The 13,080-nt window shown below is 42.6% G+C and overlaps 1 protein-coding gene across 13 annotated transcripts in view; it reads left to right on the top strand.

Moving 5' to 3' along the window:
- Nucleotides 1–13,080, top strand: part of SH3RF2 (SH3 domain containing ring finger 2) — a 110,650-nt gene that overhangs the window by 33,030 nt on the left and 64,540 nt on the right. For 10 of the 13 annotated variants that reach the window (XM_023752010.1, XM_023752014.1, XM_023752013.1 and 7 more), the window contains exon 2: nt 9,553–9,651. The exons of 2 other annotated variants lie outside the window; for them this stretch is intronic. In XM_023752010.1, the coding sequence (XP_023607778.1) occupies nt 9,553–9,651 (99 nt within the window). Of the gene's footprint in view, nt 1–9,552; nt 9,652–12,858; nt 12,973–13,080 lie in introns of those variants that run through there. One more of the 13 variants, XM_023752015.1, reaches the window with a different exon arrangement.

Here is a 13,080-nt window from a genome sequence, read left to right as displayed (position 1 = left end):
AGTCCAAGATTAAGGCACCAGCATGGTTGCATTCTGATGAGAGCCCTCGTCCTAGTTCATAGCTGGTGACTTCTTACAAGATGAAAAGGCTATGGGTCTCTCTGGGGTCTTTTTCAAAACAGCACCAATCTCACTTGTGAGGGCTCCACTCTCATGACCTAAGCACCTCCCTAAGGCCCCACCTCCTAATAACCATCATCTTTGGGGGTTAGAGTTTCATCACCTGAATTTGGGGGACACACAACATTCAGACCATAGCAGCCAGGTTGTCTGATGGGAGAGCCAATTGTTGATTATTCATGGAACAGACAATGTGAGTCTAGCTACTCGAGAGCCACAGATAACACAGCAACTCATGCTCATTTTAGTGGAGCTGTAAGTTCCTCCCCTCCCTGGATCAATCTGATGTATGTTTTTTTCCAAGTTTTATCTGTGCTTCTACAACAAAATATCCATAGATACATACATATATACACACATATGTTGCTTCCATTGGGTGGGTCGTACTACACATACTTTTTGAAATTTGCTTTTTTTCAACCTAAGAATATATCATGGACATCTTTCTGATGGCAGTCCACACTGATCTATCTCATTCTCTTTAAATCTCAACTACTGCGTATCATTCCACAGTAGTTGCATACCATCATTTATATAACCAATCCATGACCAAAGGACATTTAGGCTACCTCCAATTCCTCACTATTATAAACAACCCTGCACTTCACAATCCATTATATAGATTCTCGCATATGTCTGCAGGAGAAATTCCTAAAACTAGGATTCCTGAGTCAAAAGGAACATATAGTTTAGGTCTTGGTCAATGTACCCAAGTTGCCTTCCCAATATGAAATGTTAAGCTCCCAACATTTAAGAAGGAAAGTGCCTGTTTGCCCATCTCTCACCAACACTGGCATCCCTCTTACGATTTTTTAAAACTTTTTATTGTGAAATTTTCTAAATATAAAAATAGATAATATAATAATAATGAACCAATGTACCAATCACTTGGATTCCATAATTACATAAGACCAATCTTATTTCATCTATAGCCCACTTATCAAGTCCATATCATCCTCTTTCATGTGTAAACAACTTAATAAGTACCTTTAAAAAGATAAGGACTATTTTTTTTAACATCACCTCAATACCATTATCACATCTAAAATTTCCTTGATATCATCAAATATTCAGTCAGTGTTAAAATTTCCCCAATTGTTTTATAATTTTTTAATAATCGGTTTGTTTGAATCAAGATCCACAAAGTTCCACACATTGCATTTCGTTGATATGCCTCTTAAGTCTTTTTTAATCTCTAGGTTCCAAACATACACACACACTTTCTCTTCTTTTTTCCCTTGCTATTGCACTTGTCTTATAGTTTCCCATTTTCTGAAATTTTTTATATCCCTCTTCTCGTGTCGTTTCATGTGTTTTTCAATCTTCTGTAATTCTTGTGATATGTATATATAACAGTCACAGGAATTGTGTATATATATATATGTATATCTTTAAAAGTTAAAACTCTCATCTCCTAGACAAAATTTGTAGGTTAGATGTAGAGCTGTGCTGTCCAATATAGTAGCTACTAGCCACATGTGGCTACTTAACTTCAAATTTAAATTAATTAACAGTAAATGAAATTTAAAATCTGATTCCTCCCTTTCATCAGCCACCTGGCAAGGGCTCAGTAACCACATGTGGCTAGTGGTTGCTGTATTAGACATTACAGAATAGCACATTTCATCACCATGCAAACTTTTGTTGGACTAAATGCTTAGAGGCATAACCAGGTCCTCTGGTGATTGGTAAATTAATTTTTCTCATATATGCTCCAGAGCAAAGATGAACACCCTGAAGTTTTATCACTAGGCAGGCTCGGGTAAAACAAAGGAAGGAACTAGTGCCCGACTCTGCTCCTGCCTGTTTTAAGTGGCAGCCGCCTGTGTTTACAGATGATTAGATGTTTGTAATAAACGCCTCAGGTATGTTTGAGATTCTGTGGTGCCAAAAGGTCAGCAGATCCCCAGCATGTAAGCAGCCCGGATCCTTTTCTGCCTCCGCAGAGGGAAATTGAGGGAATCAAGGCTAATCCATAAGGCTTAGTCTTGCAATTATTATAGGACACGTTCGTTCCAGAATATTCCTAAACATTCCTCCTTTCCCGAAGGTTCGGGTGGTTCTGGCTGGAGCCTTCTTCCTATGTCTCTGTCTTAGCATGCGTGTAATGAGCACATTTCATAGCACACCAAACAGGTTTCTCAGCTTGCTTCTGTGACACTTTGCAAAGCCCAGAGGGGCCATGGCAAGGCAGGGGAGGTGAGCAGCTGCAACTGACAAGGGAGCAGTCTGGCTGGCTGAGCACTGTGGCAGGAGCCTCCCCAGGTTCCTGAGAAAACCTCAACCAATCTATGAGGAAGTGGATTCTATGGGGCCCTGATGGGAGATAGCTCAGAGAACAAAGCATTCAGTGAACTTGAGGGTAGGAGGCCATCATTCAGGAATCCCTTTATTCTAAAAATACTTTTGGGGCCAGACACTGTGTTTGGCGCTAGGCTCAGTGGTGAGCTGGATGAAAGTGTCTGCCCTCGCCAAGTTTACAGTCTGGTAGAGGAGGCAGACCAATGAACAAGCCACTTCAACACCATTTGACCAATAACTGTGATGGAGGTGCTACAGAGAGTCATAAATGCACACGGCAGGGATCCCTGACCCTGACATGGACACTCAGGGACATGATGTTTAAGCTGAGACCCAAAAGACAAGCAACAGTTGGGCAGGAGAGGGAGAGGATGGAATTCAGAAAGAATATTCTGGGAAGAACTGAAGGAGTGAGAGTGACTGAGGCATTGGTAGCACAAAATGATGTTCCGTTTGCCTGCAATGGGCCGTGTGAGAGGAGAATGGCCAGAGTCAAGAGTGAACAGAGAAGAACAGTGAACCCCAGCTATGGGAGCTGAGGCAAGTCATATCTTCCTGTGCCTCAGTTTCCTCCTCTACCAAATACGCATTGTCATTCTTACCTGGCAGTGCTGTGGTCAGAGCCCAATGACAAAACAGATACAAAAGGATTTTACAACCATATCCTAGAGTCCCAACTGTAAGAAAGACAATGGTGCTGGTCTAGGGCAACCTTTCACCTCTGGAGCGAGTGCCAGTTAGACAGCACGCTATCTAGTGGTGCTGGAACATGAAAGGCAGTAACACACAGGTCTTATGTCTTCCCACCTCCATATTCAGTGACATCAGGTTGGTAGTCAAAGTAGGAGTATTTACACCATGGAAATTGACGCAAATCAGAACCCCCAACCCCCAGCTGGTTTACCAGCACACCACTGAGGACAAGAGTAATAAGAAGAGGAGGAACCCTGGAGCAGCAATTACCAAGGAATGTCCATCCACAAGAAAAAAAGATTTTTGAAAGAGTGACTCTATCACATTTTCTGCCGTCTGAAACAGGCCCACCCAAGGCCAGGCCTTCGGGGAGAGAACAGGAGGGCTGCTGCTTCATGCTGACCCACTCCCAGACGTGCCTGAGGAGTGTGACAGCCAGGTCATGGAAATGAGCTGGAGCCTCTCAGATCAACAGCTGCTGAGAGCTGCTTTCTTTGGCTCAAGTGGCCAGCCATAAATTGGATTTCAATGTTCTGAATAGGCAGAAAAAGATATCTCCTTGCTCCCTTCTGCTCCCTTTCCTACCAGCTGGCAATTTTTGTCACTCATCATGGCTGCCTGCAATAGAGATTATAGACTTGATGTAGAAGACATGTGGGGGCGGGGAGAGTCTTCAATAAGAGGAGTGTCTCAGGCAGGTATCCTTTGGAAAAACTGGGATATGGACAGAGCTCAAAGCACATTTTAAATAATGGGGCCTTTTTGTAAAGGATGACCTGGAAAAATATTATTTCTATCTGTGGCTAGTATGCCTGGATACTCCCCAATCTTGGAAAAATAACTAGTTGGGCATGTTGGAATCTTTTTAAAAAATATATATTTTTATTTATTTCAGAGAGGAAAGGTGAGAGAGAGAGAGAAACACTAATGCATGCCCCACTGGGGATCAAGCCCGCAACCCAGGCACATGCCCTGACCGGGAATCAAACCCGTGACCTCCTGGTTCATAGGTCAACGCTCAACCACTGAGCTATGCCAGCTGGGCAGGAATGTTAGAATCTTATGTCAGGAACAGAGATGGCAAAATATCAAAGTTGAAATTAGGGTTAAGTGGAATGGTGAGGTTTAATATTGATTCATTCATTTATTCATTCATTCAACAAATACTTATTGAGTGCTTACTAGGTGCTGCTAGAATGTAAGTCCCATAAAGGCACACATTGTGTCTGGCTTACTTATTATAGGCATTTGGTACATTTTTGTTGAATGAATTAGTGGATGCCTTCGCTTTGCCAGGTGTTAGGAGTTTAGATGAACAATCACAGACTGTGCAGAGTTCAAATCTGGTGAACAGGCAAGTAAACCAGCAATTACAATACAAGGTGATGAGTTCTGTGATGGGGGAAAGATGGAGCCCAATGGCTCACAAAAAAGAGACACAATTCAGCCTTCAGGGACAGTAAAGGCTTTCTGAGACAAAGATGCAGAAGACAGAGGCAATGCCAAGGATACTGTCTCCTATCTGGATATGACCTTATGGGAAGAAAGAACTGTCCACACATCCTGCAATATCTCACATTCCTAGGAGGACTACAGACTATCTCAGAGTGAAAAATGATTGCAAAAATCGCTGAGACACTTCTATAGCTTAATCAGAGAAGACAGTTTCCATATCTCAGGGACTTCCGGAAGGTTTCCTTAAATTCAAGCTTTCTACTTGAAAATATGACCCTGTGTCCAGTGGGACAGATGACATGTGGATCTTTAGCATCTTTCTGGTATAGAGACACTCACTCCTAACATGGGGTCCAACTCTATAGGCAGGCAAGGTATTTTTTTCTCCAAGGTTATATCTGTTCCATTTGGTATAAATGAAAGGAATGATCTGAATTTTTATTTAAAAGAGGCAGATAAATTGCAGAAGGTCCTGGGATGAACATCTTGGCTTCAAGGACAACTGAACTGAGAGGGAAGAATTCTCACTTCCCAGGCTTGCTGCTTTCAACAAGGGTCATGCAGGTTTTTCCCAAGCTACCACCAAATTAAAGTGCAAATATGTGTAAACATGCACACACAGAGACACACACACTCAGAGAGAGAGAGAGAGAGAGACAGAGACAGAGACAGAGAGAGAGGCAAGTCTTGACAATGAAGACTAATCCATTTGAAATCAAGATGTAACTTTTTTGACAACAGAAGACAAGCCCAACCACTTTAGTCCTCATCCTCAAAGTCATTGTCTCCAAGGGTCTGGGAGCATTCACAGCCACTTCATTCCTCACCACTGCAGTCTGGGCTGCTGGTGGCACCTGCACCTCACCAGCAATTCTAAGGAGGACCACACACACACAAAAGTGGAGAAAATAGTACAATAACTTGCCTTCTACCCATGACTCAAATTTCAATAGTTATCTACATTTTGCCAATTTGGTTCCATTTCAAATCCATCACCTTTATTTCTGTAGTACTGTGAAGATACTCCTGGAGTATTGATCATTCACCTTAACATCCTGTTATCTTTAGAGTTGGAAGGAAAGGTAAAAAATCATCTCTTTGCAGTTGAGGTTCTGTGCATCACTCAAAGACACTAGTTTCTGAGCATCACATCTAGAGGTCAACGCCAGCGCCCAGACCAGATGGCCCCATTATCAGAAACATTCTACTGTTTGCCTGGGACATGCCTCCTTCAGCTCCAGAAATCTTTATGTGGAGATGAAAGAAAGAAACAACTTGAGGGAGAAAGCCTGTGACCATGTAATGAAAGCTTTATTTTCCTAAACCAGAGGAAGAGGTGAGGGTGGGAGGGTCATTGACTCATCTTTCTTTCTTCTGCATGGTGGATCTGGCTGTTTCTCAAACCATGTGGAAAGAGACTCGTGTACCAAAAGCCACACCTTTAGCAAAAGCTCACTCTGGAAATGTGGATAATGGAAGGAAGCAGAATTCCCTCCTGGGATGAATGAGATAGCTCCTCCCCTTGTCCTTCAAGCTGCCAGTACCTCCAGCCTTTCCTCACAGGTGCCCTGGGCCCTCCTGGAGCAAGCAATGGCAAAGGAAATGCTTTGGTTCTCTGGATAATTTCAGTGCTATCTCACTGAACATCTCTGGGACCTGGCACCCAACCCATTTCAAAAGCAACCCCAAGCTATTTATTAAGAACCAGCTTATGTCAGGAGCCAGGGATATGGCTATGAACTTGTCTGGGATTACCTCCTATGATGGGGGAATGAGATCACCCCAAAGCAATGTCAGAGAAATGTTTGGAGGAAAAATGAAAGCATGCTAAAGGGGCTGACGACTCTGAGTTGTTCTTTCTCTGCCCACTGGTGTCAACTCCTGCTTCATTCACCTTTTTCCTGCTATAGGACCCTGTTGGGAGGCAGCAGGAAGCAAGGGAAAGAAGTCTGGTATAGCCTAGAACTAAGGGAAAGTAGTGCTTAATTCATATTGTATTAAGAGAGGGAGGAAAGAAGGCTATGCCCACTGACTCAAAGTGTCAGGAGATGGATAAAGAACAGAACTGGAGTGCTATGATGCCCCAGCTCTCTACCTAGGACTGGAAGACAGAGACTGGGGGAAGGTGAAATAAAGAGAGAAATACATGACAAAAATCACAGAACAGAATAGAGTTTTAGATACAGAGATAGGGCCAATAATACGAATCTTACTTACATCATTTCCCTTCCCAACTCTCAGTATCTCTCACCCCTATTCTTTTCTTCCATAAAACTTACTGCAACTTGTAATTATATATTTATCTATTTACTTATAAGTTTGATCTTTCTTTCTCCAACTACACAATGTTTGGCATAGTTGTCACTCAAAAAAATTATTGAAAGAAAGAATGAATAACAAGTAGGGTTGGAAAAATCAGGCCAGAAGTGTGACAGTAATTCATTACTTCCCTCTCCTCCTTTGGGAAAAATCTCTAAGTAGCCTTGTTTATTGAATACATGTATATATAATTGACTTCAGAGGAAGGAAGAGAGAGAGAAGAATCATTGATCAGCTGCCTCCTGCATACTCTCTACTAGGGATCAAGCCCGCACCCGGGCATGTGCCTGACCAGGAATCAAACTATGAGCCACACTGGCCAGGTTGAAGACTTCCTATTTGCTGAGCATTCTACTAACTACTCAATGTAGTTTATTTCATTAGTTCTCTCAACAAACCCATGAGAAAGTGTGTTCAGAAGTCCCCAAGACCCCCCTCGGATTCAATGATTCACTAGAAGGCCTCATGGAACCCAGCAAAGGTGTGATACTCACATTTATAATTTATTACAGTGAAAGGATACAGATTAAAGTCAGAAATGGGAAAAGCTACACAGGGCAGAGTCCAGGGGAGACCAGGCACAACTTTGAATTGTCCTCTCCCAGAGCAGAGAACACTTATTTTGCCCCACAACAGTGCATAACAGCACACATAAAATACTGCCAACCATGGAAGCTCACCAGAGACTGGATGTCCTGGGACATTTACTGGGTTTTGGTCAGGTGGGCATGACTGACTTCCTGTGTGGTTGACTTTAGTCTCTAGCCCCTCTAGAAGTCAAGGTTATAGTGCATGAGCCACACCCACCACCATAAATCACTTCGTTAGCTTAGACTCTGGTGTGTCTCAAGGCCCCAGGAAGTCAAAGTCTCACTGATCAGGCAAGATATTTCAAGGGCTTATGGGTTATCGCTCAGGTCAAGGGCCAGAACTTTCATTGGAACATGCACAGTTGTATAACTCAGACTTGCTGAGTTTATTGCACAAAGAAGTATTAGCATTGGCCCCATTTTGTGGGCGATCCAAACTAAGAATCAGGAAGTGATTTGGCCAAAGTTACAAAATCCAGAATGCAAGCCAACATCTTACTTGAGTCTAATATCCGTGTTCTGTTGCACCCTAGTACCTTCCTGAACAAGTAAAATTCTCTATGAAAAAAAAAGAAACTCACATCGAGTGTCTCAGAGCCTGCCCTCAAATTCGAATGCCCACATTCAGGGCTTCACACTTAGAGAAGATCACAGTAATGTGTGCCTCTGGTGAACTCAAGCCCCCGGGCAGCAGATGGTCCGGGCTTGGCCAAGAGCAGCCAGATCTGATCCTGTTGAGTTCTCTCTGCTCAGCAGAGAAGGGAAAACGTGCTCAAGGGCCAGCCAGCACTTTCTAATATATACTCCATTGTCCCCAACAAACTACTCCAAAAGGGTTATCGGGGAGGAAGGGGGGGTGGCTCAGCTGGCTAAGCAGAGACTAGGAAGTTAGGATCCAGGACAGTCAGTTGACCCTTTGTCTGGCCAGTAGAGTGAAATCCCGGGGGAAGTCACATTTGCCTTACCCAGCATTCCCCAGGCCTGTTCTGCTAATCCTGCAAAGTGATCCAGATGCAAATACAAAATCACATCAGCAGAGTAAACCTTCTGAGAAGGTCAGCAAAGAAACGTGTGTGGCTTTGTTTAACTCAGTGTTTCCTGAGTTTATGGGAGTATTGCACATTGTTTGAGTGTGTGTAGCACCAAATTATTAAAGTTCAGGGCAATCTGGAAAATATAACCAAACTCTCCTTTTTTAAATTTTTCAGCTCATACCAATAGATCTGATTTCAAATCATTATTATCAGTCATATTTATTAATCTTGCACGCATCCTTTTTCTCTAGGAATGGTGATTCCTGGATGCTTCTTAATTAATTCACAAATTCACTCATCCATCAAGCATTTATTAAACACTTGTTTATGTTCAGGGCTCAGAGATAAAGATAAAAGAGGCGCTTCAGCCACAAGTCCGGAATTCTCCAACAGAAAATTCATAGCCTGGTGAATGATAGCTTGAGCCAAAGGCCAGGATGTTTTTCCTTGGCTCCCTTCTGCAGTGATGGGTGATCTCATGACCAGCTCAGGGAAGCAAGCAGTTAGCTCAGCATGTTGATTTTGGCCTCACCCGGTGCCAGGACTAGAGAGAACTGGGCCAACTCCTTTCTAAATGAGTGGGAAGTGTCACTAGAGCATGGTGAAGAGCTGGGCACATAGCAGGCTGTGTTCTCACCCCCCAGCTCACTTTTCCCCTTGTGTGCCTCACTGGGGTGGTTCTGCTCTACTTGGGCTCCTTTCCTCTCACCCTGTTATCAACCACATGCCTCCTTCTTTATTTTCTAATGGGAAATAAACTCAGGGCTCTTGCCAGCTAGACCTCCTGCTGTTCTGAAGTCTGCTATTTGAATACTCCATTGTTACCCAGTTTTGTTGTTTCTGGGTTTTTAATATGTGTTAGTCAGTTTCAAGTGTCAGAAAATAACTCCAAGTAGTTTAAGTAATAAACACCACATTGGGGATATGGTCTCATTTAACTGAGTATCCTTTAAGGACAACCGGATCTAGGTATTCAAATGTTATTGTCAAGGCTCCATCTATCCAGTTACCTATCTATTTACCTATCTATCTCACTATAGCTCTGGTTCTGCTGCCTTCTGCAGGAAGGTGTGTCTACTGGTTGGGAAATATCACCAATGGTAGTCCACAGCTCATCACTCAAGGCTCATGATCCAAAAGTAAGACTCACTTCTTGGCATCTATATATCAAACTTCAAGGAAGATTCTAATTGGCTCTGTTTGGGGCACATGCCTGACCTGTACCAACCACTGTGCCAGGGGGGTTGGGATACTCTAACTGGCCTGCCTGGACCGCATAACTCTGTGTGTGTGGTGAGACCAGAGTGAATGACATGCCCATCAGAAGAGCAAAGAAGGGATGCTTGCCATAATTTTACTACTAACATTCATAATTACTCTGACATAATTCTACTATGAGTACCTCCACATGCCCTGCTTCCTTGTTTCTATGCATTGTTCCTCCAAGAAGCATGGCCCTTGTGGCTTTCAAACCCTACTGAGGTGACACAGCAATAGAAAATTACAAGAGCATAGAAATCTTGAGTCTTTTGAATCCCAGAAAAGGAAAGCTTCTTAGGTACACACTAGCTTCCATTGGATTATCTGACTTTCCGGAAAACACCAAGAGAGAGAGTGTGGTAATAACCTGGCTGTGAGACCTCCACTCCTACTTCCCCTTCCCCCCTCCCCCTCCTGCCTGCACTTGGGAAAACACTTATGGGTGATGAACGCTGTTACCAACAAGACAACGGTGATTGCTGATGTGGCACTTGGAGTCATTTTCCCTTGAGAGAACAGCTGAGGACCGGATAGAATCAACCAGCTGAGTCTCTTCAGGTGCTTAACTTTTATGTGAGGGCTCTGGAGCTCAATAATTCATGCTAATGCAGCCAGCAGCAAGCAAATTACATTCACACTCTGTTCCGATTTTGATTACAAAACAGAGCCCCCAGTGAGTTTTATGATGGAAATACACACTTAGGTGACTTCAGCTGGATGAAGAGCCAGGCTGCTTTGAGGTCAAATGAGCCTAAGTCAGTCTCGGGGCTGCCATACACAAGCTGTGTGACCTCTCGGTATAACATCAAACACCCCACAACTTCTGCTGCTTCAGTAAAATGGGGTGTACCATCTACTTCACTGGGTTTTGAGATCACATGATTGAGGTAATACATGGAAAGTGCAACTGGGCAAATGCCAGAAATTTTTCTGTGGCTCGCCAGAAAAACAATAATTGTTCATGCCCTTCCCCTTTTCAGATTCTCTCCCTCCCCTTCCCTTCCTCCTCCTTTACAGCGTGGAAGCAATGTGTCCTATGGGTATGAATGTAGAACTGAGAATACAAGGGGAGGGGTTGTCCAGAATGAAGAGAAAGAAGATGAAAAGAGTCTTTGTGTTAAAAATAGAATTTACAATTCACTTTCATGATACCTACCTATACTGAGGGGAGGTAGAGAAAAGATGATGAGTTTGGGAGGGCAGAGTAAATACACTAATGATAACCATTTTACAAAGTTCAATGAAATAATCTATAAATAAAAAAGCATTTTTCTTTTGGATACCAACATGGCCCACGTAAATACCCAGAAGTCAGAATCATTTGCAGAAGTACCCCAAGTTCATACTGTGAGGTTTTACAGGCCTGAATATACGTACTTCATTAAACAGTGGCATTTATGCACGCAAGTGGTCCAGTGGCTTGGGAATATATGAGTACTGCTGGCCATGTGGAGTAAAAGTAATGTATACGTTTAAATCAATGGAAAAGGTATCACACATCAACAAAAAAGAAACAATTATGAATTAACATCCTAAGGGAAGAAAGTACCACAGATGGCACTTGGTGTCAGAAAACTGGAGATTAAGTGTGTTTGACAACACGCGTTGTAATGTTATGTGTTCTCTCCAACTCCCACTGGACAGTCCACCAGTGTCCTAGGGTCATTTATGGTCAACAAAACCACTGGCGCTATCTCAGGGTTGCAGAGTCAATGCATCTTCAAAGAGGTTTAAGCGTTTAGTGCAATTTGAGTTTTATATACATGCTCAGTCATTAAACTACTCAATAAATATTAGCTATTCATGTTATTATTATACAAAGTCAAAGGGGCTTTCATTATTTTCTTAATTTTAAAATTCTTCCTTTCTTTTCTTTTCCTTTTCAAATCCAAAATAACAGTGCATTAAACAAGATGGAAGTTTATTTAACTTTCAGACAAAAGTCTGGCAGTAAAGTAGTTCAGGACTTCAGTAGTGACTCTACAACCCAGACTACTTCCTTTCCTCTGTAGGTGTAACCTTCCTCCTCACTGTTCGGGATGGCAGCTAGAGTCCCAGCCATCACATCTCCATTCCACATAGCGAAATGGAGGGAGAAAAGAGAAAACTGGTCTCATTCAGTAAAAACTCGTCCTAAAAGTTACTTAGACCCCTTTGGCCAGAACATAGCTGCCAGGGAAGATGGAAAATGTGACTACTGTTCTAGGTGGTCATGTAACCAGGAAAAAAAAGTGATTTATTTCAATGGAAAATTGGAAAGAAGGAATATGGAGGGATAACTTTGTCCCTGATACAGCCAACCCTGGGAGTGTAGCCCGTTTAGATCACCCCCCCCCCCACACACACACACACACACACATCTTTTGCTCTCATCCAGCATTCAGGTAAGAATGTGTCCAAAAAGTTGGTTGCATGGTTTGCCAATCCTACTCAGCTTGGCTTATTTCCTTCCCAAATTCCTCTCCCATGTCTTTCACTTCTCATCCCTCAGTTTTATTTATTTTATTTTTACTATCCAATTATAATAGGGAATACAATCAATTTATTGTAGAAAAGTTAGAAAACACAGCTAAGCACTTAGGGAAATAATTTTTTTAGTATTCAAAAATCTCACCACTTAGAAATAACCCCTCTTAAAATGTTGGTGATAGCCATCTGGCATTTAGCATTTTCCCTGGGTTAAAAAAGATATATGTGTATTTATAATAAAAGTTTAGTCTACACAACTGTTTTAACCTCTTCTATTATACTTAACAGTATATTCTGAGTAACTCAATGCTATTAATTATAGATCAACATCATCAATTTTAATAACTGTAGGGTATTCCATTGTATGGGTGCATCATAATTTATTCAGTCAATTCCATTTATCCACGGCCCTGTAAACCTCCTAGTACGCACATCTTTGCTGAGGATGAGCTGTGTTCCTGTGGTTTCCTACCCCTTTGGGTTCCTCTTACTGTACTCAGGGACCAGCAGGAAAGCATTCTCTGCCATCAGCAAGATGCTGCTGCTCCGGTCCTGGCTCTACCCCTAAACTGCTTGCAATTCCTTTTCAAATGAACATTGCAGCCTCAGAAGGTCCTTGAAGAACAGAATGAATGTTTTCTTCCACGCCCTTACAAAAGCAAGGCTGCCCCCAGGAGAGAGGACTGTTCCACCGCAGTGCTGAGAAAGCACAACGTGAAGCACAATCCCAGGTGACACTGGCGGGCTTGCCATTAAACCTAAGTTATTGGAACTTTCAGTTTGTCAAACTGGCTTCCGGGAGAGCAGAGTGAGGTCCTTTCTGTGTGGAGAAACCGTTT

The sequence above is a fragment of the Myotis lucifugus genome, unplaced genomic scaffold (assembly GCF_000147115.1).
Source record: "Myotis lucifugus unplaced genomic scaffold, Myoluc2.0 scaffold_28, whole genome shotgun sequence".
Taxonomy (NCBI): Eukaryota; Metazoa; Chordata; class Mammalia; order Chiroptera; family Vespertilionidae; genus Myotis; species Myotis lucifugus.
This window is presented reverse-complemented; position numbering and strand designations above follow the sequence as displayed.